This window comes from Chiroxiphia lanceolata, chromosome Z, assembly GCF_009829145.1.
Source record: "Chiroxiphia lanceolata isolate bChiLan1 chromosome Z, bChiLan1.pri, whole genome shotgun sequence".
Lineage (NCBI taxonomy): Eukaryota > Metazoa > Chordata > Aves > Passeriformes > Pipridae > Chiroxiphia > Chiroxiphia lanceolata.
In genome coordinates this window covers 38,752,043-38,779,140 of record NC_045671.1, presented here as the reverse complement: position 1 = coordinate 38,779,140, position 27,098 = coordinate 38,752,043, and the positions used below count along the sequence as shown (strand labels likewise).

Sequence of the window (27,098 nt, the reverse complement as noted above, 5' to 3'; positions counted from 1 at the left end):
TTGACAGAAAGCCGAACATGAGCCAGCAGTGTGCCCAGGTGGCCAAGAACACCAGTGGCATCCTGGCCTGGATCAGGAACAGTGAAGGACCAGGGAAGTGATTCTTCCCCTGTACTCAGCACTGGTGAGGTCACACCTGGAGTGCTGTGTCCAGTTCTGGGCCCCTCAGTTCAGGAAGGATATTGAGGTGCTGGAGCAGGTCCAGAGAAGAGCAACAAGGCTGGTGAAGGGACTGGAGCACAAGTCCTATGAGGAGAGGCTGAGGGAGCTGGGGCTGTTTAGCCTGGAGAAGAGGAGTGCTAGGGGAGACCTCATCACTCTCTACAGCTCCCTGAAAGGAGGTTGTAGCCAGGTGGGTGTCAGTCTCTTCTCCCAGGCACCAGCAGTAGGACACGGGGGCACAGTCTTAAGCTGTGCCAGGGGAGGTTTAGGTTGGATATTAGGAAGAAATATTTTACAGAGAGAGTAATCAGACATTGGAATTGGCTGCCCAGAGAGGTGGTAGATTCTTTGTCCCTGGAGGTTTTTAAGATGAGATTGGATGTGGCACTTAGTGCCATGGTCTAGTAACCATGGCAGTGTTGGATCAAGGGTTGGACTTGATCTTGGAGGTCTTTTCCAACCCAGTTGATTCTAAGATTCTATGATTCTATTCTGAGGATTCATTTTGGTTTATTCACAATAAGATGAACAGATTACTCAGCCTTTATTTCTTTGCTTTCTTGCTAGTGTTAAATGATTACCTAGGCTGTATTTAATCTTAAAAATTTATGGGTTTTAATTGCTACAACTAAGGCAACATCCCCTTCAGAAAACCTGCTCAGCTGACCATAACTGGATGTTATTTCCACCAGGCTGTGTCGCTCTGGCTCTAATTTCTTCAGGGTATTTAACAAGTCCTTAAGTTCCTCAATCAACTTTTGTTGCTGGATCACCTGATATGTTTAAAGGTTTATATTTAGGCAAGTCTTTAATTGCCAGGATGAGCTGAAGTCTTTAGTGGTTAAAGCCTGTGGTCAGTTATTTTATTTGGTAGTTTTACACTGCAAAGCTGCTGTTTGCTGTTTCTGTATCAAAATTAGAATCTGAGAAACATGGCTTAAGTAGGAATTTTAGACACACACTGTTGGGATATCATAAGAATTTTCTCTAGTGTTAGTTTTTATGGCTGGCTATTAAGAAAATGTTTTGTCGTAGGATAACCTAATTTTTGATTTTTCAGAAACACACCGTATAAGTCTTTAAACTTAAATTGCACAGCACTACACTTAAACTAGTATCTTCATGTCACAACGTTTTAATTTCTAGGGCTGAAGATATGAAAGAATGAAGAAAGGAAGAATAGGCCATTCTCATATATTTGGATACAATGGCCTCTTCTGCATTGTACTTTGAATAAAGCTGCTGGATTCCACCAAGAAACTGGAAAACAACAGGCTGAAGCTATAGGCAAAAGCAAACAGAGAGGTAGTAATTCCATGGGCAAAGTAAACAGAAAGGGTGGGTGCTCCAGTCTTTTCAGTCTTACTCATTTCTCATATTCAAGAAAAGTACCAATCCCTACAGAGAGAAAAAAAGTAAAAATGCCAGTAGTCCATGCAGTTATTGCCAAGTACCAGCCTAATGACCAGTAGTTTTTAAACCCAAATTCTGCTTCAGGAAGAGACACAAAACTGGAACAAGACACTTATATAAAGGCATAGACAGAAAACTTACAGACAGCATTTTCAGACAAGAATAGCATAAAATGAGCTAAAATCAATTGACATAGTACATAGATGTTTTTCCCCTTGTGTTGGATCCACCTGAGTTCCATGTAAAATGGGTAGATGAACAAAATGCTTTCATGACTTTCATGACTTTACTGATAGGCTTAGTATTGTGATATAATTGATATTTTCTCATTAGGAGCCCAATCTTCTTCTAATAATTTCTACTGAGTGAATTAAGAATGTTATTTCAGTCACAGCAGTACCCTGTGGAGTAGGTGTTTGTGCCCTCTTGGAAAACTGGACTTGGTAGGACTTCTGTACCACAGGCAGTGCATTTTGGTGTGTGCAGTATGCATTTCTGGAGGCAAAAGTAATGACTGTTTAAGTCAATCTTTTAATTAAGCCTTAAGCTGAAAGTAAACTGTAAGAGGCATTGAATGAATGTTCAGAGTCTGTCCAGTCAGTTTTTGCTTGGACAGCAAATGATTTCAGAAGTGAAGTGTCACAAGTGAAATCAATTACAACTGTTATATCTACAGACTTCACACAGTAGTTGGGAAACTGGACTTGCTTATCCCATTCCACCTGCTGTCATGGGCAGGGACACCTTCCACTAGCCCAGGTTGCTCCAAGCCCCGTCCAACCTGGCCTTGGAGACTTTCAGGGATGGGGCAGCCACAGCTTCTCTGGACAACCTGTGCTGGGGCCACACCACTCTCACAGGGAAGAATTTCTTCCAATTCCTTCTTTGCTTCTGTGAAACTCCTTGGAATTTCCGCCAGCCCATTTCTGCAGTAATATGCCCTCTGAAGAGCAGCCCTGCTCTCCAGCATGCAGCTGCTCCCTTTTGTTGAGCACCAGCAGTGAACTGGCTGACTGTGAGATGCACCTCATCATCCAGGTTGTTAGTAAAGGCATTACAACAGAATCATCAGCTCCAATAACAACTTCTCAGGAATGCTGGTAGCAAGTGGCTGCCAGCTGGATGTTCTGCTGCTGCCCATCAGCAGTTTGCAAGTCAGCAAAGGTAAAGCAAGTAGAGGCTGAAAACAGCACTTTTGGCTCACAGACAGATTTTGTGTTGAGATGAGGGCTTTGGAGAGCTAACACCGAAATCTTCCCAGTTTTACTTATTTATGTTCTGTGTAAAATCAGCAGAAGTCTCCTTCCCCCAGAATTACTATTATTAACCACCATTTGGAAAGCCAGTAGCAAAATGTAAGGGAATGTGCCCAGCACAGATGAGGAAGAACCAGCAGTCACATGGAAGCTCCAGCCTGCTTTACACTGAACAGCTTTCACCATGCTGCTGATTATCAAGAGCTGCTGATTCACCATCCAGCTCTTAATTAGCTCCCAGTTGTGATTTTTAAAGTTTGCAACCAGTTATGGCCCAGCTATTCAGCCACAACTCTGCAGCTATGACTCACTGAGAGACCTTCCTGTGAACTGCTGTTCTGAATGCGGTGGCTGTGAAACACTGAGTGTATTTCAGTGTGCGAAAAAAGAAGCAATCAAAGAAGCAGATGTCGGCATCTGCTGGTTTTCCCTTTCCATGGAGCTGCTTCACACATGAAATCGTGGTGAGCATGGAGATGTGTCAGCAAATCCTCAAGCACATTGAGGAGTGACAGCTGAGCTAGGTCCCCGTTACCTGGAATAGTCCATGCCGGGCAGGGTTATGTGGGTTGCAGGATATCAACAAACTGATTTACTTCCTGGTTTTTGGACTGCAGCCCAAGGCCATGGGGCATGAATAGGGCGCTTACAGGAGCTATCGTAAATATGGCCATAAGTGCAAGTGCAGTGTAGAACTAGAGTAGTACTACCGGAGTAGTACTTTTCTTATCACCAACCAAGAAAGAAAGGGAAGCAGCACCCCAAAGAGAGGATAGGGAGGTGGTTGTATGGGTGCAGCCTAGTGAAGCTGTACAAAGACCAGTTTCTGCCAGTACAGCCAGGCATTGAGGAGACCTTGGGTATCAGGTAGTGTTTTATTACACAACATATTTATACAGACATATACAGAGGTGCCTTCCCATCAAAATGGCAGCCACCAGTTTACCATCAGTTGCTACAATCGGCAGCAACATCATTTCCTGACAAACTGAGGCAGTGGAGGTGGCACCTTGATGTCTTGACCTCTTTCCAGTTTCTTCTCACAGTCAACGAGGTAATTGACCCCATCAATGACAATCTGGACTAGCTCCACCTACAAAAACAAGAAGAAAATAATAGTAGTAGAAGCTTGAGCTCATCTGTTAATAGAGGAATAGGAAGTTGGTTTGTACTGCAACGACAGCAGGTAAAGCTGTGAGGTAAAGTGACCCCTGAGAAGCGTCACGGCATAGAGATCACACACCCTGTGGCACAGGGAGAATGGGTCGTGCAAAGCCACAGTAATTCCCTTCTCCTGTTTGCCTCAAGTTTGGAACCCCAAAACCAGAAATTTTCAATTAGGTCCCTAAAGTTATTTCCACCAAACTCTGCTCCCATTGGAACAAATCTGACAACAGTCCTTATATAAAATGTTTAGGCACGAGCTGAGACCTGTTTCAGAGGTGATTCCATGAGGGTCCTCCCCAGATGTGTGCTGGGGAGGGATGCCTGGCACAGCTTGTTCCCCACACTCCATATAAGAGCACGAGAACATAACCATGCTGTGTGTACTCAGCATCACCAGGCAGGTCTTGCTGAAGCACTGAAGTCCCTTGCTGGGTCTCTCCAGCTCCAGGCCCGGAACACCCTGTGCTTGCAGGAACATTCACATGAGCACAGAGACATGGAAATGAATTAGGAGGGATGTTGGTGCAAGGAGAGGAAGGCAGAGGCTCATTGCTCTGGTTCCCACTGGCCCTGAGTGCTGCTGGGTGTCCTTCACATGGCTGGAACTGAGAGGATGTCCCCACTACCACGGCCTTTTAGGCTGCCTGAGAAAGCTCATCAACTCAGAACCAGGTCCTTCCCCACAGATGTCCTTCCCAATGGATGTCCTTCTTCACAGATATCCTTCCCACAGATGTCCTTCCCCTGTCCTTCCCCTGGAGATGACCCTCGCCTTGATGGGATGAATGTCCTCCCCATTCTGCCAGGCTCAGCACCCACATCTCTGGAGCATAGCACTCATCCTGAACTCAGGCTGGCTCTGCATCATCTAGCACTCCTTGTTTTTAACTCCTGATTTACACTGGCAGGAGTGGGATCAGCTCCAGGCAGGAGCAGCACCAAAATTTGTAATTCTATGTGTGGGGGGCAGGGGAGGGATAGGAAGAGTGGTGCCTTTGTAACCTGTTTCAGAATTGCTGAAGAATACCAGGAGCTGGTCCCCAGCAGACTTTCTGCACGGGCTGTGACATGTGAGGACTACAGGCCCTGTGGCATTGTGAGCCAGCAAACTATAGCACTGCTATGTCTCAATCTTCATGAAATGGTTCATTAGCAACCTTTAATGACTGGCTTGTTAAAACCGAATGCAAAGACTAAATCCCATTGTCTCTTTATTGTGACAGTTGCTGATTTTCAAGGGATTTTTACTATAAAGCATTTCAGTGACTTAACACTTCATTTTATTGTCTTTTACAGACCAGCTGTTTGGGGAAATCAGAGGCCTGAATTTGCAGCCTCGAGGAGAAAACAAATTTCCTATTAAGTTTGCATTGACCAGTAACTGAAATATAGCAAAAATACAAACAATTTTATCTTGCAGCTTTGGGAACATAATCCAATTCTGCAAAAGCATTTACCACACAATGGAATTTATTTTATTATGTACTAAAAAAATTATATCTTATAATAAAACATTTCTATCCCTTTGAGTATGTCTTGTCTTATTTAGATTTCAGATTCTTCAAGGTAGGGATTGTGTCTTATCTGTTGGCTTAATTCTTTGGATCCTTGCTGTAGGAGGCATCACTGACTTCAGAGGAAATCTTCAGATAAGCAAGAATTTGTAGGCTTAGGCTGTCAGTCAGTAGGACTCAATTAATCATCCTGTGTAATCCTTTTGTGTCATTGATGTTATTTAATATAAAGCACAAATGATGATGTTTCAGGTATTAATAGATGTCTTTGTCACAGACTGTTTTTGCAAATAGTACAGCTGAATTGTATTTCACTCTTATTTATTTTGTTCACTGTCATTTGTTTTGTTCTAGATCCAAAGGAACATAGATGCCTACAGCAAACTTCAAAATTTAAAACCTCCAAACTTCTCCCCGTGGTTGTGGAGACATTCAAGGGCACCTCTGAATAAGAAAGTTCAGGATACCTGCCTTGGCTCTGTCCCAGTGGAAAGTGAGGAAGGGAAATCACCTGGCTGGCTGTGGACTGGGCTGAGTCTAGTTGTGACTGGGTGCTTTATCCCTGGGTTATATTTCTGCTATGAAAACTCACCCAGAATCAGGTTGGGTGTTGGGCTGCAACACCAGGACCAAACTGCATCCCAGCTGCCACAGCCTCTCAGGGAGGGTTTGGCTCAGAGCTGGTGGGAGGAGGGCGCAGCTCTTTGGCACGGCTCTTTCTGCCCTGTCCTCATTAGCTTTGCTCTTGGGAGCTGTTCTGCTTTATAGAACACTTGAACATGAATCTGGAATGAGGTGTGGGACCTGAGCCTCCCAGGAGGGCAGCAGCAGCACCAGGCTGCAGGGTCATTTCCATGCTCTGGCACAACAAATGCTCCTTCTGACTGAAATGGCTTAGAAGCAAATGTCTGAGACAAACCCATCTCATCATGGTCTGCAGCCCAACAGGGAGGGCTCATGGGTGGCAATTAACTCTTTGCCCTGATTTAAACTTAGCTGTCATTTAAACCTAGCTCTCCTCTGTCCTCTGCTTGGAACCACACAGGACATGTTAAGAAGGCACCAGCTCCTTAGTTATTGTGGAGTGAAAGCCTTGTCCTGCTGTGTAACTATGGAGGAAGTGCGTGACAATAGTGAAAGGAACACAACACCCTAATCCAAGCTTTGCTTTAGTGCCTGATTCCCTGGGTGGATTAGGACTCCATCCCTATTCCTTTCCAGCACCTGCATACTCTCACAGAGGTCTTCAGCGCATGGTGCAAATCACATTTGTGCAACTTGGTCAGGGTTGATTTTTTTCATTGCCATAACAGGAGTATTTGTCAAGCCCTTCATGCACATTAATAATTTTTTCTTTCAATAAGCATTTCCACTAGACCAGATTAATCAGGAGTAAAAACTGCCGGTGGAGGCAAGGGGAAAAATCAGGAAAAAAACCACAAAACAAAGACAGGTTACCTCTGAGCGGCCGAGGCGGTCCAGGTTAGAGATATCATACACATCAGCCACGGCTGCTGTGTCTACTCCACCAGTGCCGCGTTTCTGCAGGCGCAGGTTCTCCAGGATTTTGGGAAACCTGGGATCCTGTCACAAGAAACAGGTTTGAGTTTATTGCCTGTCAGTGTGTGTGTCATACCATGTCCTTGCCATGCTGTGATCCATGGATTAACAGCATTACCAGAGGGACAGGCAGCGGTGGAGAGTTTTCTCATCCTTGGATTACTGCCCATCCTGGCAGCTTCCTGCTGAGCACATTAATTTCCATAACAAAGACAATAATTTGCAGAATTAAAGCGTGCTCAATTTAACGTACATTACATGCATCCTGCTAACTCGCAGTTGCCATGAGCTGTCATTTTTCATCTGTTCCTTTATAAATCAGAAGAGCTGAATTATGTCACCAGCTTTTTAAAGGACTCACGTACCTTGCTCAGCCTGGGCAGCTTCACATGGACTCCAGCTCTCAGACCAGTGCCCAGGTTGGAAGGACAGGTCAGGACATACCCGAGACGCTCGTTCCACATAAACTCCCAGCCACGTTCCTTAATTAATCTCTCCACCTATGGTAGCAAGACAGAAAGAAAGCAAAAAGGGCAACATGCAAATGTCTCATTTCAAGATGTCTGCTGGTAGCTGAGATTCTTCTTGCCATGTGTTTGTGTTGATGAACTTCACTAACACCAGTGGAGTGGCAGGAATTCACACCTGGGTCCAGTCTGGTTTAGGTGTGACAAAAATCTTTGTACTCACCAGGTACCTTTGGTATCTCTGTCATTTTCTCATGACCACCACTTTGCAGACTCTTTGCCACTTCATCACAAAGCTCCCTATCCTGGTGTTTTTGTGAAGCCTTAGCTCATGAAGCCATGTGTACCTAAGAATTGTGACTTTTGCCATTTGTTTCTAACTTGGTAATTTTGGAGCTAGTTTGCAACACACAATCCCAAAGGACTCAAACACTATGAAGCAAACAAGGAGCTAAACCTGAGTTTTGTGTAATTTTCAAGATGATGCCCTGACTCCTGGGGGAGGACACCTGGCCTCTAAATGTCCAGTATTAACAGCCACACTTCCTTTATAAGGAGACACAGCTTGTACATAATGCTTTTCATTAGTAAGTCTCTGACCAGATTAGACAGGAGAGTAAAATAATTATCTGCAGGAAAATCACAAGGGTCTATTGACCTTTGAGTAGGCTGGTACTTTGTTCACCCATCTGCTCTTCCCAGGTTTACTTGTGCAATCCAAATACAATTTCAGTTCAGTTCTCTTCTCCTGAGGAGAACTGGATGCATAAACCAGCTCATGCTCACAAGACTTCTGCAATTATAGCTGAATACTTCTGTTCTGCAGAAGGATGCAGACTAAATGGCCTTCTAAAATCATTTCTATATTGTGTGAGTACAACAGAACAGATGGTGAGAAACTAGGCCTGATTTCCTACCCCAGACACCTGTTCTAGTGATAGTTCCCAAAGCTGCCTGACCACTTTGCCTGGTGTAGTGGGTTTCTGTGGCTGGGTTTTGGTAGTGGGGGGGTGCTATGGAGGTGGCAGCTGTCAGAAGCTGCTGGAAGCTTCCCCAGTCCCATGGAGCCAATGCCAGCCAGCTCCAGGATGGACTTCCTGCCACTGGCCAAGGCCGAGCCAATCAGGAGTAAGAGTAAAGCCTCTGTGATAACATATTTAAGAACAGAAGATTGTTGCAGAGAAAAAATTCCAGCCAGGGAAGAGCTAAGTAAGAACATGGGAATAACAATGTAGACACAAAGGTCAGTGTAGGAGGGGCAGGAGGTGCTCCAGGCACCAGAGCTGAGGCCCCTGCAGCCCGTGGTGCAGACCATGGTGGAGCAGCTGTGCCCCTGCAGCCCATGGAGGACCATCAGGGTGCAGAGACCCACCTGCAGCCCATGGAGGAGCCCATGCTGGAGCAGGGGGATGCATGAAGGAGGCTGTGATCCTGTGGCAGGCCCAAGATGGAGCAGTGTCCTGCTGGAAACCTGCAGCCCGTGGAGAGGAAAGCCCATGCTGGAGCAGATTTTTCCCAGGTAGGACTTGTGACCCCTGTGGGGGACCCACGATGGAGCAGCTCATTCATGAAGGACTGCACCCCATGGAGGAGTGACTCACAGGACAGCAGTTTGGGAAGAACTGTTGCCTGAGGGATGGACTCACGTTCGAGAGGTCCATCAAGGACTGTCTCCCGTGGAAGGGACCCCACAGGAGCAGGGGAAGGACTCCTCTCCCTGAGCAGCGGCAGAAACAACAACTGACCATCACCCCCATTCCCCATCCCCCTGCACTGCTGGGGGGGAGGAGGGAGAAAATGGAAGGAAGGAGGGGTGGGAGGAAGGTGCTTTTAATCTGTTTTATTTCTCACTCTTTGACTCTTATCCTGAGAGTAATAAATTTAAATAATATCCCCACTTTGAGTCTGTTTTGCCCATGAAGATAATCAGTAAGTGACCTCTCCCAGCTGTTATCTCAACTCATGAATCCTTAGCTGTTTCTTTTTCTCTCTCCTCTGTCTAGTTGCAGAAAGGAGAGTGAGAGAGTGGCTTTAGTGGGTACCTGACATCTGGACAGGGTCAACCCGGTACACCTGGTCAGGTCCACAGGTGCTGCTCTGCTGACCACCATGGGCTCAGCACAGTGGTGGAGTCAGAGCTGGGAGCAACCTCGGCAAACTGTGTCACCTGTGCCACCTCCTTTGCACTGCTCAGCCCTACAGGTGTGCCCTGGGAACCGGTCAGGGCTCAGTCACCTCCCTGATGGCACAGGAGCACCTGTCAGGTGACTTTGTTTTTCTGTGCCCCAAAGCCCACTCCATACTCAGACTTCCCCATGGATGCTCTGAGCATCCTCTGCTTTCACAGTGAAGACTCTGTAGTTCCTGCTGTCCCTATTTAGCCTTGGTTTTTTTGGCTGAGAGCTGTGAAGTGATAAAGAAGGGGTACATAGCTGTATTAGTCCATGGCAGGGTCTAGTGGGTTTGTGTCGTTAAATAACACTTCCCTTTCCCGGGAGGAACAGGATATTCCATACCATGTTATGTCAGCCTGGCTATAAAAGGGAAGGAAGAGTTTGCTCGGCCCTTCTTCTTCTTCTTCCGAGATGGCCCTTTAGGCAGCTACATCTGTCCGAAACATCGCTCCGTGAGGGAGGTAGAATTTTTACTGTTAGTTTCCTTTGCCTGTGTGTTTGTAGCGTTATTAGTCTCTTCCTTTTTTCTCCATGTAAATATAAACTTTCTTTCTTGGTAAGCCCCATTTTTCACATTTTTTTTTCTTTCGTCTCCCATTTTTGGGGGGGGAAGTCTGCGCAGTCTCGGTGGACACCTGGCGTTCAGCCAAAGTAAACAGGTACACAGGGGCTTGGGACTAGTTAGTCATTAAAGTCCCTTCCAACCCAAACCATTCAAGGGTGTAATGATATTGCCCGTGGGGCACAGTAAAGTCCACTTTCTCTGTTAAATCAACATTTTCTGTCCCAGAGCAGTATACAGGGCTTGAGTCATAACTGGACTGTCTGGACAAAACTGTTTTAAACCACCATCTCATGAAACCTTTTTTGTCACTGTGAATAGATAGACCAGAATAAAATCCAGGATTCCTGGCTATTGATTTTTAGTATTTTAATCACAAACCCATATCTCCCCAAAAGTGGTCATGCCTTGAGTCCTGTGCACAACCTCAGCAGCCTCCACTCATCTCCCAGCATCAGAAATGAGAACCAGGAGGCTGGGCCAAATAAATTCTTCATTCAGGCAAATCAAGCAATCCAAGTAAAATGCTTGATTTATGAATTTCCACAGTCCACAGTCCCAAAATGGTAAAAAAAAAAGGGGATATTTATTTGTTTTTCCCTACAACTCAGTTACCAATTTGCCCCTGTTTCGTCCTTTAACTGCTGTGTGGACTGGTGTTACTCCATTTTGCTGCTCCCTGAGATGTCAGCTCAGTGTGAACCACAGGGAGCAGTGCTGACAGCAATAAATAAACAGGAATAATAAAATCACTGAGATACTACCTCTTTTAAACCACGGCAGAACCTCTCAAACACCCGCTTCATGTTGCCACCCTTCTCCATGGAGATCACCCTGGTATGGTCCTCTTCATTAATCCAGATGAGAAATGTCTTCTCATTGTTATGCCTGGTTGAGAGAGGAGGAAAAAAGAGTGTCTTTTAAAAGACAAGCCCTTAAAAAAAGCTCTGTATAGTCTTGGTTTTATCATAGTCTTTCAGTGCAGCAGAGATGTTAAGTGTGGAGAAATAACTTTGTTCTATATGGTGAGGGATTTGAGCAGATTTGACTGTCAGATCTCTCATGCCAGTGGCAACACACAGGTCTCTTGGGCACAGCTGAAGCAATTTCCAGGTCACATCATGCTGCTGCAGTGCTGAGTGAGGGAAAATGTGTTGTCCTCTAGCATGAGCACAGCTGGGGGGTTGCAGCCAAGGGAGAAGCCAAGCCCTACATCCTCTGTCACCAGGGATGGGGTTTATTGTTCTTGGAAAAACCCAAAGACCTAGGTGGTGCTAGGGGCCAAGCAATATGTCCATACTGAATTGTGTTTTCCCCTAAATCAAATCCCAGTGCTCCCTGTGTCAACTGGCAGCACTGGATGGCTGCATCAGTGAAGTGCCATGTCCAGGGATTGCAGATGCTGCTCCCAGATAGTGCTGGTTTGTCAGTCAAGGTAGAAACACCTGAAAACCCTCTCTTGCCTTGGACTGTCATAGCCAGCTTTGTTAAGTGCTGTCTCACACCCAAGGTCACTTTTCCTGGATTCTTCTCCACTTTCCCTGTCTCCTACTACAGCCCTTCTACAGCATGTAGAAGGTGATTGATGGGATCAGACTTATTTGTGCCAACAGTGAAATATCACCAGGCTTGAGACACATGAAGTGGAAGTTCAAGCTCACTGAGAGCCTGACATTCAACTGGTCTTTTGCTGTGTCTCCTTTTCCTTTTTGCACTTGGAGTTTGCCAGTGCAACACTGAGGAGGTGTAAACATCCTGTGCCCTGACACTGGGTCACTCGGGGTACAGTCACCTCATCCTCAGTCACGTACGAATGCTCACAGAAAGGCTTTACAGTCTGAGCTTGGCCTGGCTCACCTCACCCTTTAATTAATCAAGTCGCCTCACTGCTTTAACAAACATGCCATTGCTGCTGGTGATGTTGGTGAGAATAGTCCTGCAGCCCATAACAAGGACAGGATCATAATCATTAAAAGCAAAATGATTTCCAGAACCTTTATTCTTTTTGACAACAATTTCTTGCAAAAGAAGGCAGGTTTTCAAAATGTTACTTACAGAAATACTTTCCAATCACACTAATATTTTTTTCCCAGTCCACATGATATTTCACATGTAAAAGAAGCCAAAAACAGGTCTGTTTTTTTCAGGAGATCCCTGGATAGAAATTAAATTACTGGTCCTTCTCCTGTTTGTTTGTAGAGACAGTGAATTATGTGCCTCAAGCTTTAGTCTTTCCCTTTCCTCAGACTTAGATGGGGACCAGGGAACCTGCATCTTGTTGAATCTAATAGGAAGATTGTTGAAATAAAAAAATCCTCACAGTTTTCCAGCAGGTCATTGGGTTTCATTGCTGATCAGATTTCACAGCTAGGTGATTCCTCAGAATCCTTTCTGCCTCATTTTTCAGCATTAAAGCCTCTAGTAATGCCTAGAAGTACAGCAGGATGGATGCAGATGCTGTGCACTGCACAGCCTCCCCCATCCTCTCCTAGTGGGTGTGTGCACTCATCTCAGAGCTGTTATCCCTTTATCTCCACAGAAAATACGGCATTTGGGCACAAAATGCATCAAATGTGTTGTTAGAAACAGACCTAGAACAAAACAGGAAATTCAACTCCCCTATCTCCTTTTTGTCCAGATTATTTGGAAAGAAAGAGTTACTTTCAGCCCTGGGAATTAAAATTCTTTTTTTCTTAAAAACCAACTGGAAACGCAGTGAGTATGGGGACAGAGTGGCTGCAAGGTTAGGACAAGCAAGAAAGTTTGTAACATGATCTTTAAAGCACACACAAGCTCCTGCACGTCACACAACATACCAGATTCCTCTGGCATCTGGCCAGTCACGTGCCATCCCAGCACATGTAAGCAAGGGGGACACTGGCTTGTCAAAGAGAAAATGATCCTGGGCGCCAAAACGGGGCCAAAGGGAGAGAAAGAGAGAGAGGGAGAGAAAATAAAACAAAATTCAGGTTTATTCAAGGGAGCAGTGCAACACTGTCCAATACATTTTATGTGAAGGCAGTTGAAGCACAGGCAAATAAGAGAGTACAGCTTGTGAACCTGATTCCTTTGCCTGAAGCTGAAAGCACTTTACCCAGGTGATTTTCTTGAGCCTTGCAGATTCTCACCAACATGGGTACAGTGACCATGTTTTGCCAGAAGTGTTTTTCAAAGGTAGGGAGGGTTGGAAGGTAGAACCTAACACCACGTGGACACACCAAAGGGTACTCTGGAGGGACCTGTCTGCCAGATCCAGAGGGGTTCTCTGCACACATACACACCTTACAGTAAGTAAGAGAAGGTAACGAGTTCTTAATGACAGAAAAAAACCCTCAGAAAAAGTGCTACTTCTCTGGCACAAAGATATTTATTCTGAGCATGAAGTCAAGATAGGAATTAAACCAGTGTTAATCTTGACCTTTTGGAATCAGAGACTCATTCTGTTCCTTAACAGAGATACTATTTCTGATTTAATAAATCTAGCACTTGCTATGCTACCAACTTACCACATTCCAAATTGTTTCAATTTTTTTAAAGTAATAGTTGGATTCTTGGGGGTTTTTTTCCCCAGACCAAATAAGTATTTGATTTTCATGTGTGTCCTGAAAAATTATTAGTTCTTAATTCCTTGAGTATTGCCATATCAAATGGTGGTGGGGGGGGGGGGCGTTGCTGGGGGTATTGGTTTTGGTTTTGATTTTTTTTAAAATCTCAGGTTTGACTAAGAGTAGTGAGGCAAGCTATCCAGAATACGTATGACATGGTAGACACATCAATATGCTTTACATCTTTTTGCCTTAATGGAGAATTTCAGGTTTCACCTTTGAATACCCTGTGATGGACATGGTGCAGCCAGAACTCCAACCATGCAGAAAGCAAAGGTATAGAGATCTCTCTGCTCATCACAGGGACACAAATTTTCCTTCCTCAGCTGGCTCCACTCGATGCTTTTTCCTGAAAGAAAAATTCCCCTTTTTGCAAGAAAAGAGCTATTAGTTTCCCTTATGTGCATATGGCCAGATCTGCAAAATACTCAGCCTTCTGGGCTGAGAACCAGTCATGTAGCACTGATTTGGTATCACTGAGATCAACTTGATCTCACTGAGATCAAATGGTGCTTATGAAAGCCTGGCACAAAGTCTGATCCAGGGTTCAAGGTCCTAAAGTACTGGAGGAGGTAAGGAATGGTGTGAGTTAAGGGACAAATATGAGCTTATAACACTCAATGCCCTGACTTCTATAAATTTTTGTGAGCATAAAGCTAAACAAAGCAAGGTAAAATGCTGAATTTGTGAAGCCTATTCCACTTTTCAACTTCTGCTTTCTCAGCCTGTCCTCCTGAGTAAGGCAAGGAAATAAAACCTGCAATAGCTTACCAACCTCTTGTCAATAAACATATTACCAAGGACATTCAATTAAAAAAGTTACTGACCTTACCTAAATTCTTAACTGCTGGTTAATCCAGACTATGACACATATTTTGAGGTTATAAATAGTTATGTTACTTCATCAGCTCCCTTTTGGTTGATGTTAGGATTAATGTGCCACAAATATAGCTAAGAAGGTACAGCCATTCCTTTGGATATTTAAAATGCACTTTCAAGCTTTGTTTGACATGTCACATGCTGTGACAAAATCCATGGTGAAAATCCTTGTGTTTCAATCTGTGTGACAATGAAAACTCTCGTTATGGGCCTGATCCTTCAAATTCTTAAACACAATAGCAAGACTGGGAAAAGGTCATCTGGGTGCGGTAGGCTACAGCCATTTTAGGGAAATAAGAATTAGTGTAGTTTAGATTAATGAAAGTACAGCCAAATTTTGGGAAATTAGAATTAGTGTAGTTTTGGCATAAAGAAATCTCAGCCAAAGCCCCCCACCATGACAGTCTAAAATACAGATACTATGTATTGCAGTGTAGTACCTTTAGTTAGAATGGTTATCAATATAGAAAATATCAATCTTTGCTCAAGGAAATGGCCAGGAAAGGTCTGAATTCATCTTGTTATTTGTCCAGAGAGGTGGCAGCAGCCACATGTGTTTGGTTTGACACAGATCTTGCTCTCTGGGGTATAAGCCCACATTTCAGACCTACACAGCAACATGCTTCACAAAAATACAGACCCTGGATGATTTACTATTCCACTGAGGATATTGGCAGGCCATTAACTGTAGGGTTAACACTGTGATTACCTTCCTTGGCCATGCAGGACAGCAAGTACCCCGGAGGAGGATGAAGATGGAGTGAAGGCGGTGTTGGCACTGGGACTGTACTTACGTCAATGAGCTGCTGCTGCTCCCGCTCAGTCATGGTGGTCAGGCTGTAGTACTTGCCCGAGAGGTCGCCCCGAAGCCCAGACAGTGCAGTGACCACAACGTTCTCCACCTCCCTGCGCTCGGCCCGGGTGCAGGCGGGAGGGAGACTGAGCCCACGGATGCTGCGCCCAGTCCGCACCCGCGAGGAGAGCACGTAGCGCTCGTCAAACTGCCCGTGGGTGATCTGAGGGGGAGAATGCTCTGTTAGTTCGCACACAAACACACACACACACATCTTGTAGTCCACTGTTAAAGCAATCCAAACCCCATCCAACAAAAAGAGGGGCATCTTCCTGCCCAGGCATTATGGGCTCTCCTCCAGGTCACAAGCACTCGAGGCACCAGGAGTCCTTCAAGAGTTTCAGGCACCAGGAGCTGTTTTTAGGAGCAATGTGGTTCTTTGGCTGGATGAACATGTTGGAGTAACCAGCTCATCCTTTGTGGTCCCAAAATATGAGGGAACCTGGGTGGCTTTTGGAAATAAGGATATGGGCAAAAGCAGGAAACGAGGTGGGGGAGATCGTCTGGAAGAGGGAAGCCTAAAATAAGGCTGTAGTTGAACTGTAAAGGAAATGTTAAGATGCAGTTCAGGTTTGCCCACATGTATGTGGGCATATTGGATTAAACTCCTTTCATTCCAACCCTTACACAGATGATTATCCAAAGATTTCCAGCCCAAGAAATTGCATCCAAGTCAGCCAGTAAATCGACTTCATTGGAGGCCCAGCTTAAATGTCTCTGTGCAAACACACTGTGGCATAGGAAGTAAACAGGAGGACTCGGAGGTCTGCTCATGCCTGCAGGGCTGTGATCTTAGTGGCATCAAGGGGATGTGGTGGGATGGCTCCCGTGACTGGAGTGGAATGAAAGGATACAGGCTCCTTGGGAAGGAAGACAGGGGAGCTGAGGAGGGGGTGTCACCCTTTGCAACAATGATCAGCTGAAGTTCAAGCTCACTACCCTGAACTTCAGGAGAGCAGATTTTGGCCTCTACAGGGATCTATTTGTTAGAGCACCATGGAAAAAATCCCTGGAGTGAAGAGGGGCCCAAGGAAGCTGGGTAATATGCAAGGATCAACTCCTCCAACCTCAGAAGTGATGCATTCCAACAAAGAGGAAGTCAGGAAAAAACACCAGGAGGCCTGTGTGGATGAGCAAAGACCTCCTGGTCTAGCTCAGACACAAAAAGGAAGCCTACGGAGAGTGGAAGCAAGGATAGGTATCCTGGGAGGAATATAGAGAAACTGTGGCTCCCCCGTCCCTGGAACTATCCAAGGCCAGGTTGGATGGGACTTGGGGCAAACTGGGATAGTGGAAAGTGTCCCTGCCCATGGCAGGGGGAAGAACGGGATGAGCTGTAGGGTCCCTTTCAACCCAAACCATTCCATGACGATTCTGTGATCTGTAAGCTCATGAGCAGACCTACAGTGCCCAAATGCTTATTTCAGCTGGGACTGAGTCCCTGCTATGGACAAGAGATGCCGCTGACAGGGCTGAGTGGTATCCCACTTTCCTTAAACATAAAGCTGGTGTCTTCAGAGTTGGATCAGGAGTAAGAAAGGTACTGTTGCATACAATACCATCACTGTAATAAGCAGCTCAGATCTGTTATTGTCTCATTGTTTTATTTCAACCCTACCTTGGATGCATCCAGGTCAGTGTGATGCTTCATTGTCCGTGGATCATAGCCATTATGTCTCGATTTAATGACAGGGTCAAAAATCTCAGCAAACACCTAAAGATTCAAGAGAATCTAGAAAGAGTCTGCACCACAGAAATGCTTTGATGCACCAGCTCCAGACAGAGCAGTCCCTGCCTGTAGTTACCACAGACAGGGACTGAATATGGCGACAACCAGATTGGGGTTTGGGTTGTATTACCAGCCAGAACACACACCTAGAGCCCCTCCAGCCACTTGCCTCTTGGTTTTGGGTCATGCAGGAATACCCTGTGTTTTCCCTGCCATGGGATACCAGTTCTGGTCAGAGTCATTTGGCTCAGGTGTGCCAGCACCAACCACCGCTTCACTTTCAGATAAGAAGCAGTGATGGTTTATCTGGACAGGCAAACCAAACCCCAGGAGGGGACAGTCCAGAATGGCAGGTGTCCCAATCCACCCTCAGCTGCCCAGTGCTTGGGATACTGTTAAGAGACTGTGTAATAACAGGTACCATCACAGTAGACTGACGGAAGCAGAACACAGTGGTCAAAAAAAAAAGCATTTTCTTCTGTTTTCCTCTTGTCATTGCAGAGTTAAATAAACTGTCTTCATTCTTCCTCATGGTCCAAAAGCTGTGGCTTAATGAAACAATGCCTGGCACTTCACAGATGATGTTTCTGTCTCACTTGTGCCTCTGCTGTTCCACAGTGTGATTTCCACATTACATTCATTTTTGTGTCCTAGAATTTGATAGCTTTGCCATAAACTAACTTTAGTTGTATGAAGGAGGGCAGTTGCTGGAGGCAGGTAGCAGGTGCCAAGTAGGTATATGTTGTTAGTATCAGTTGCAGCAGAGAGTGCACCTGTAGCAATACCTTATGTTCACACTTTTCCTAATGTGAAAAAGTAGGGAAAACACCATCTTTATGCACATGCTCTGCCCCTTATGTACCCTCTGGGATATAATTTGTCTTTGGAACATGTACCCTACTGGAAATCTGTCTTCATCTAATGGGAAAGGATACCACGAAAACTGACCCAAACATGACAGTGTTGTGGAAACCTCTTACCTCGTAGGACTCCTCATCCCCTGCCACCATTCCCACCGTCTTAATAAAAGGATGGCCAGGGTTGTCCACCCCGGTTTGGATGCACTGGTCCAGGGTGTACCCATTGGGGGTCATCTTGTCCCGAAGCCGGGAGTAGATGCCGGGGGTGAGGCACTCAGCCATACAGTTGTTGTGCTTGCGCAGGTCAGGATAGTCTGCACTGGGGGTGAAAGAGCCTGGAGACATTAACCTGTTCCCTCTTAACAGTGACCCTGGCTGCTTCATTACAGAGAACACAACACTCAGAGTACATTAAAACTATTCTTTGTTTATATGTTGCATTGAATTTTAGGAAGGAAGGAAGATTCTGGTTGCTGGAACTGCCCCACAAACTGCCTTCTGCCATCAGGAAAATGAATCCCAATGAGCTCTGAAAGTGTACTAAGCTCCATTGAAGCTCTGCTAAAACACCGTTATTCAGGAATAAAAGAACTCCAGCATTGATTTATTCAAGCAGGAAGGGAATTCAGTTTAGCTGAAGTGCTCTGTAGTTTGGAGCCCAGTTGCTCTCACTGACACCAGTGGGCCCATCTGACTGGCTGCTGGGCAGCTCTTCTTCTGCAATACCAGGGTTTGGTTTAATGGCATTGTATTTGCACAAAAGCTGCATGGTGTACTAAGCCAGGGAAAATAAAAATTTTAGGCTGGTCTTGAAGGTCATTGCTGGTGCTATCTGAAATTGGAGATATTCGTACAGGATGCTGTTTTTCAGCCCCTGGAGAGACCACATGATGATCATGCCACTTCCACAGCCATCTCCTTCCTCCCAAGGGCAAAGTGTTTCTCCCACACCCATGGCCAGGGTACTGTGCCCAGCTCCCTGCCTGTCCCCCCGTCCTCACCTTGGAGGGAAGAGCTTCCTCTTCTCCTGCACAGCAGCCTTCACATTCTGCTGGTTTAGGAGGTAGCCCGTGGTCAGCACCCCTGTGCCTGCGGCTGCAAACAGCGCAGTGGAGGCACGGCCGGCCAGCAGACGGCAGAAGGTGCCAGCCATTCCTCTCTGCAAGAGAAGGCAGCCTCAAGTCAGCTCACCAGACCCTGCACAATGCCCTCAGCAAATGAACCCTCACCTCACACCACAGTTCTGCAAGAGGAGAAATTTGTTTTTATTATTGGTTTGCACTTATCAAGAATGTTCATAAAAATTGCTGATATTCACAGATGTATTTTCCCTATTTAATTCTACTGGGATTATGTCTGGAGTACAGGAGGTCTCTAAGTCTAGCAAAGAAAGTGGCATGTTCTGTGCACATTTTTTCCTCCTAAATCAGAATTTAACTACTTGTGCTGGCAATTGTGAGTTCCTTAGGAGGATGTAACTCCATTCTAAATAAAGGGTATAAATTCCACGATTGTACAAATCTAAATTTACAATTACAATTTGTATAATTGACAGAAGCTTATTCTTAAAACTGGACTCTGGTAAATCATCTTTGGGAAATGGGCATGGAAGATTTACAAGTAAACACAACCTTTCCTCCAGAATATGCTGTTTCAGTTGTTTTTCCAAAAGTTTTTTAAAATATGATTCTTTATGCAATCTCTTCAATGTAGTTTTGGAGGTAATAATAAACACTTCAAAGCATTTGGTTTTATTTCCAGTAAAATAAGAGTTCTAATTTCCAATAATTTTCATGTAGATCTGGGTTAGTTATACCCAAACCCTTTACTTCTTCATCTTTCCCACTCATATCTAAAGACAAACGCAATGTTGCATCTTTATCTTCTCATTTGGTAAAAAAATCTTCTCTTCTTGCTGCTTTTTCTATTGCAAAGCAATACCTCCTTCTCCATCAGTCACATATGTAAGATGAGAAACATGGATGTATTCTAAGTTTGGAGTCATTTGTTTCATGTCCTCTATTGTTTTTAAGCAATGTTATATCTGAATTTTTTCATTCTCTCTCCTTCATGCCTTTGAAACACAATATACAGTTAATTTAACTTCACTTCTAGAGAAAGGTGCTGAGTGAAATTGACAGATATTTTAATATTTAGTATTTTTTCACTGAAAGAATTTCCCTAAATCTATTAATTCATTTTAATTGAGCTGCAGGATAGGCTTTCATGACTGCAACAAGATTTCTCCCTCCCAAAATGTAGTGGGAGAATGTTTGACTGTAAATAAAAGTCAAATAAGGGGGTTCTGATGGAGATTTTCTGATTATTTCTTTTCTGTGTGTTTAGCAGGTGGTTCTTGTGCCTTTTCACGGTACAGCATCCCTGTCTTACACTCTGGAAATATTTCCTTGTGACTAATCTGAACAGAACTATTGTTGTTATAACCAAATATCTGAGAAACATCACGTGTATTTTCACAGCAGCCCTGTGTATTTACAGCCCTGTTTCACTGATGCATCTTTATAACAAGGAACTGGCTGCCAGTCAAATTCCTGTCCTGAAAACTAGAAGCCATATAAAAATCCCATTGCAGATGATGATTTTATGACTTTAACGACCCCAGGCACTCATCAGCATCTCCACCAGCTTGGGTTTTTTGGAGCTTCTGAATCCTGTGTCACTTTAAGGGACATTGCTGCTGCTGAATGAATAAGAGAACCCCCTCCTCACTCTGGTTTATGCCTATCTTTGACTGGGTGTGCCTTGCTGGGCTTTAATCCCTAAAGCAAACCCTCTCAGCTTTACTGTCTGTTTAAATAATGTCCCTTATCTCAAGTATTTTTCTTGTTGGTAAAGTTATCTTGCACCGTGGCTGCATGCCTTGTTCCCTAGGACAGTCTGGCATTGCTGGACCACTTAAAAGGTTTCCCTTACCCTGGGGCAGGTTCTACTTTACCTGACAAACAGTTCTCTGACAGCTCTTAAAAGCCTCCAACACTGGAGATGCCACAGACTGTGCAGGTTGTCTACCTAAAAGAAATAAATCAGAGTAAGACAAGCTTTTTTCCCCTCTTTTTTAAAAAAGTAGTGCCTAACTACATGTCCCTTCCTGCAACTGAAGGTAGAATCTTCTGACTGGAGCATGGCATTGCCATCATTTATGACTGTCAAATGCAAAGGATCCAGGAAAGTTAGAATTCCTAATGAGAGGAAAACATCATCTTGAGTGCTGTGGAAGGGTGACTGTAATCCTTTTTACCAAAGTGATGTGACTCCTAATTCAATAAACACCTCTTGCCACAAGGGTGGGCTCTAGTCCTGAATATAAATGTATATAGTCCTGCAGCACAAATCGTTGTGCCTTGCACAGGTAGTTAAGTTCAGCAAACAGTTTCTACATAACGGGGGTACAAAATTAATAAGAAACTTTACTTGATAGGAAAGCATTGGGGTTTTTTTCAATTTTTTTTCTCTTCACAAAATATCATGATTTCTGAGTAATGCATTGCTTCAAAACAAGCATTTTAAAAGTTTCGTTTTAAGAGAGTCTGAATGAAATGGTTTCAAAGTAAGAGAAAATCCTCATCAAAGCTCTTTTTCAAATCTGACCTCAAATCATTAACAGATTCAGCTGGTTTTTCCCCCACAGAAATTGTCAACTTGCCCTTACAATGGGTTTGCACCATCAGTACCTCTGATTAGAGTATGTTTTTTCTAGGAGCAATTTACCAGAAATACCCTGCTGTAATTCAGGTTTCACCACAGACCATCTTTAAGCCTCCACTGCAAAGATTTCACTTTCACCAGGGAAATTTAACCACTGCACAGCCTAAGAAATGAAAGTGCACATTTTTCTTTTTGCTGAGTGTCTTCCCATGTGCCCATGATAGAAAACTCATTTTCTCATGGGTGTCTGTAGTGCTGCCATGGTGCAGCTGGAAAGGGGAAAGAATATTGTCTCAAGATCAGAATAATTTTTTGAGGTATCAGTTTTAACCCTTGGAAAGGAATCTAGTGCTTTCCTGATCTGACCAGGTGCGCTGGAAGGAGAACACCTGCCTTAGGAAAGCATCTGTTTTGTGTTCAAAGCAATCTAGAGATAGCATGGTCTGGAGGCGATATAGGAGTTCTGAGGATTAATCAACGCAGTTAAAAAATAAATAAAATTCTTATTTCTGTCCTATGTGTCTGTTCAGCTTGAATCTCTGGCCTTTGTTATTACTTTTAACAATTTGTTGCAGAAATTTCTATGCATTTTTTGTGCCACATGCAGCTACTTAATAATTCATGTCTCTACGTCAGGTTTTTTTAATCAAGTTTCATATTTACTAATTGTGCTTTGGCTCTGCCCTGAACTCTTTCCACTGTGTTTTATCCTCAACATCCTCACAAAACCAGAACTGTCCTTTCAAACCAGTAGCGTACCAGGACCCAGAGTGTGAGCAGCAGAGCATGTCTCCATTAAACAGCTCAAGCATTTGGAGACCACACCAGCCCTGGGGACCACAGGTCATGGTCACTTGGGGTGTCACAGTCCCCTGAGTTCTGGGGAGTCATCACTCAGTAGGGAATTATTTCCAGTCAGGACATAAATACGCTTCCAAGTAAGATTCTGTGATGGGAGTTGTCTGCAACAGCAGGAACCTGGTTAATTTAAGCCTGCATCAGTCCCATCAATTTTTATTTTTTTTTATTAGTACTTTCATTTTCTCTTTAAACTGGAATGCTTCCCCACAAGCCAAGAAGTTTTCTCCTCTGCTGTGGGATTCTGAAGGTACCAATAAAACATTCTTAAATGTTTTATCAATTATCATTGATAGTTTTCTACTTAACTTTTATCTGTGCTAAGTGGCGCATTAATTGCATCAACCTTTCAGAAATTTCAAGTTCTTTCTGTCTGCCACAAGCCTTATGAGAATTTGGACTTTGTTTTAGACAGAATTAGCTACATTTAAACATGCACTAATTTTTAGTTCTGTGAACTAAACATGCACTGATTTTTAGTTCTCAGTTTGTCCAAATGAGGTCTAATTTCTATGGGATTAGACACAACACCTTTTTTGCGGTATAAGCTTTAATGATTTTAATTCTTTAATAGATTTTAACAAGATTCTTAGGACTCATAGCAAGACCTCAATCATGTGTCACTCAGATAATAGATATAATATATAATAATATGTTAAATGATATAATATATAGTAGTATATAATAATCTGTAGTAATAAGACCATTTTTCCAAAATGTAATGGATAGACCCATTAAGAGTTATTAATAATTTAATGAATAGGGGTTTTGGCACATTCAGAGATGTGATCTAAACTGAGCTGTTTCAGTGTAGGTCAGGGCTGAGCTGCTCTGCTGTCATTCTGCACCTGCACTGTCTGTGTCCCTCTCCTTTGCAGGTAGCACAGCCTCCACAGTGCTCACAGCTGGGCACCCTTTCACTGGTGGAAGGTCAGATGTCTTGGCTCATATTCAGCATCAGGCATATTTTCTACAGGTAAATGTATGGATGGTTTTGGGGTTTTTTTCTTATTATTCAAGTATACTGCAAGGCATTCTGAAGGCTCCAGGTATTTGAGCGTAACATCTTTATTTTTATTTATTAAAGTGTTTGGACGACTTGCCTTGCATGTTTTCCCCTTGTTATCTCAGTCTGCTCATGCTTTGAATACTTGGCGCATAATTACTCATTTGGATGCCTTTTGTGCACTCCCAGGATTACAGATGCCTCTGGCCTAAGACCAGGACATGAAGCACAGCTCAGTACCTCTGGGACTGGATTTTGTCACTGGCAGAAAGTCCTTTAAACTTTCACTTCCAAGGTCATTTGTACTTGTGATATCACTTAGAGAAAGCAAAAATACTGTTGTACAGGAGAGGAGAAATACAGAGCAATTGTCCCATAAACAGTTGCTGTGTGTCCTCCATGCACCAGGTTCCCTCCTATAGGGCACAGTTTTGGTTAATTCTGTACAAAACACCGACTCAAAGAAACAGCTACTGCAGCATGTGGCATTCAGTGCGTGCAAAACCAAGGTCTTCTCATTCCACATTCCTCATTCTCACCTCACCAGCACAATGAAGGGTCAACAAATTCAGAGTCAAATCAGCATTGGCTTTTCCAAGGAAATATTCCCATATGCCTGGTGAGTTATGGCCACTGAATCAGCAAAATGTGTCCAAAAGGTCACAGAGGTCACAGCCTTTATCCCCCTGCTCTGCCCCAAGACCCAAGACGTGTTCAGCGACCTGTAACCAGCCTTCAGGACACTGATACCCTGCCAGGAGTGTATTTTTGGTTTAAAACTGTACTTTAATATGTGCATCAGCCACCTTGCACTAAAAGTAGAGAGAAAAGCCATCAGCAGGGTTTAAAAGAAGTCATTACTGCAAATCTGGTGCTGGCTGATGAACAGCCCAAAGGATTGCAGGCACCCCTTAAGGTAGAGGGGCAACCCCAGCTCAAACCCCATGAACTCCCCAACTTCACAACTACTTTTAATATTTGAGGAAAAAAAAAAAAGCTTTTGCCATTAATTCTTGGTTTTCTTGAACTTCTTTTAACGAGGAAGCTGTCTTTTTCTCTGGATGTATTTGAGCACAGGTATTGGTTACCCTAAATTTCACACTTGGCATCACATGTGATTTTAACACAGAAGGGAGGAAGGTACAGAGGGTTACAGTGACATTTCTAGAAATAGAACAAGACAAAATATTTGAGCCATGTCCAGAGTGGTATTAATTGCCACACCATGTGATCCTGAGTGACATTTTGGAGGAATGGCAGTCATAGCTAAAGTTCACACAGGCTCAGCGCCACAGATGATGTAAATGCATGTCTTAAACCACTAAGCTGTTTAGCCAAAGGTATCATTGCAGGGAGCTGGACTTCCATGTGCTGGAGGGAGAAGGAGGCTGGCCTTTTATATTTGAGAAGTAATTCCTCTAAGCCATCCTTAGCTCAAGCTAAAGCCTACAGGTGCCATTGGAAAGTTTTCTTCGCCCGTCCATGAAAGGTTCTGGCACCTTAGAAATATCTGCAATAAATGTCATGAGTCACTACACGCGTGACAGACCATTTTTAGATGCCCAGAAATCAGTTTACATTGCTCTTGGCTTGCTGTGTCACCTTACAGGTTCAGAGAATAAGATGCAAATTAAAACATCAGATCTCATAAAGCAATATTGGTGATTTTTTTTGTAGTTTCACTCAAACCTTTCTGACTCAGGTGGGTTTCAGATACAGCCTCCAAAAGTGCAGAAACAATGCTCCAAGTGCAGACATACTTCTAACTGTGCCTTAATCACAGCATTGAACACCTCTACCAAAAAAATCAACTACATTTCAGTTTTTTTCTCCTTGCAATGCCAGAGGTCAGTGAATGGTTATAAAAACATATTAATTAAGAAAAAAATTCCAAGCTGTGTATCTGTGACTAGATTCATATGAATAGAGAAGACATGGTAAAAGCTGCAACTCTTCATGGATCAGACAATGACCTCTTGGCAACAACATGATTTTTGATTTCTGTCAGTGGAAGATCTGGCTGGTCAGATCCCACCTGGTGAGACCCAGCAGCCCAAATTGTCCTGCCAAAGCCCAGCCAAGCTGCAGGTACTGCTCACCCTTCTGAGCCCATCTGATGCTATTTTGCAGTATAAACCTCTCATCTTCGCAGTGCAGAGAGCTACAATCAAAATCACAAAAAACTCATGTAATTGGAGATGTTTACTCTGAACTTATAACACATCCTATTTTTCCCTTACTAAAATTGTTACTTAAGAGTCAGCATTAACAGATGGACTTGATGATCTTAGAGGTCCTTTCCAGCCTTAACAACCCTCTGACTCCATAACTTGAAGCAGCTGTACAGTGGGGGGCTGACAAATATTTCCCTGCACCAAGTGGTTATACAAGTCAATAAATTATAGCCAAATGAACACCACATCCTGTGGCACTTTGAATCCGTATTTAATAACCCTTGTACTTGAAATGCTATGTTTTGAGGCTACAAAACCAATACATACATAGTTAAACTGACCTTGAAGCTGGAGGTAGGGACGTCCTGCTGCCTGCAGCGAGCCCAGAGTGTAAAAGGAATAGCGAGTTGGTGCCCTGAGAGAAGCTCAGGTAATACGAGACGGGGAAGAGGAGGTGTGGGAAACGAAAATAATTGCTGCAGGGGCCAATCCTAGTTTGCTGCGTTAGTGGCATTTGCTGGCACAGGGGTGCCCTTGAGGACACAAGGAGGATGTAGCAGCAGTGGGGTGACAGCAACATCACCCTTCAAATGCTTCTCAAGTGGAAAGTGTTCATGTCAGCAAATGGTCAGGCAGGTGGGAAACGGCAAAAGATGCTGCTCCACCCCCACGCTCCAACTTAGGAACAGCTGAGAGAGAAAGGTCAAGTCCTGCCTGCCTGAACATCTCCTGAGAAACATCCAGAGCAGGGAAATTCCAGCTGCTTGAATCCCATGTGGAAACAGGCCAGAGCAGGGAACCAGACACTGAGCTGAGATCACAGCAGGTGATTTTGGCTGTTTTCCCTCCTTTATTTCTTAATTTACAACATTAATTCTCGACTATTTGTAAGGCAGAGGAGCCCATCAAATGTAAAAGGAGGGTATCTAAAGCCTCCCATTAAGAATTACTATTATTTTATTACTCTATTGCATTTAGAATTATAGCTACATAGCAGTAAAGTACTGTAAGAAATAACACATAATTGTTTGGAAAGCGTGAAAGAATAATCAATGTCATTCACCTAGCTCTGCTCTAACCAAAGCTGAACATGTACCAAGGCTGACAGAGGAACACAGAGGCCAGCACTGTGCAGCTTTTAAAAATCCAACATTTCAAAATCCATTTTCCTTTGTACATTTAATATTCTTTGA

At 44.0% G+C, this 27,098-nt stretch overlaps 1 protein-coding gene across 1 annotated transcript; it reads right to left on the bottom strand.

The window, feature by feature from the left end:
* Window positions 1-3,690: 3,690 nt before the first annotated feature.
* Window positions 3,691-26,265, bottom strand: CKMT2 (creatine kinase, mitochondrial 2). Its single transcript, XM_032674961.1, has 11 exons — window positions 26,247-26,265; window positions 21,158-21,231; window positions 19,203-19,360; window positions 18,322-18,520; window positions 17,231-17,326; window positions 15,554-15,775; window positions 13,092-13,177; window positions 11,040-11,163; window positions 7,438-7,572; window positions 6,971-7,096; window positions 3,691-3,924 (listed from the first exon to the last, which is right to left on the bottom strand). Exons 3-11 carry the CDS (start codon window positions 19,352-19,354, stop codon window positions 3,805-3,807), a joined length of 1,260 nt encoding a protein of 419 aa, XP_032530852.1. The 5' UTR covers window positions 19,355-19,360; window positions 21,158-21,231; window positions 26,247-26,265; the 3' UTR covers window positions 3,691-3,804.
* Window positions 26,266-27,098: the final 833 nt, after the last annotated feature.

What these genes read in the sequence shown, in the direction of transcription:
- CKMT2 (XM_032674961.1), bottom strand. Translation starts at nt 19,354, where the DNA reads ATGGCTGGCACCTTCTGCCGTCTGCTGGCCGGCCGTGCCTCCACTGCG. An exon ending in AGGAAGCTCTTCCCTCCAAG is followed by an intron (nt 18,521 to 19,202) that starts GTGAGGACGGGG and finishes TTTCACCCCCAG; the next exon opens with TGCAGACTATCCTGACCTGC. An exon ending in ACCGCCTCGGCCGCTCAGAG is followed by an intron (nt 3,925 to 6,970) that starts GTAACCTGTCTT and finishes TTGTTTTTGTAG; the next exon opens with GTGGAGCTAGTCCAGATTGT.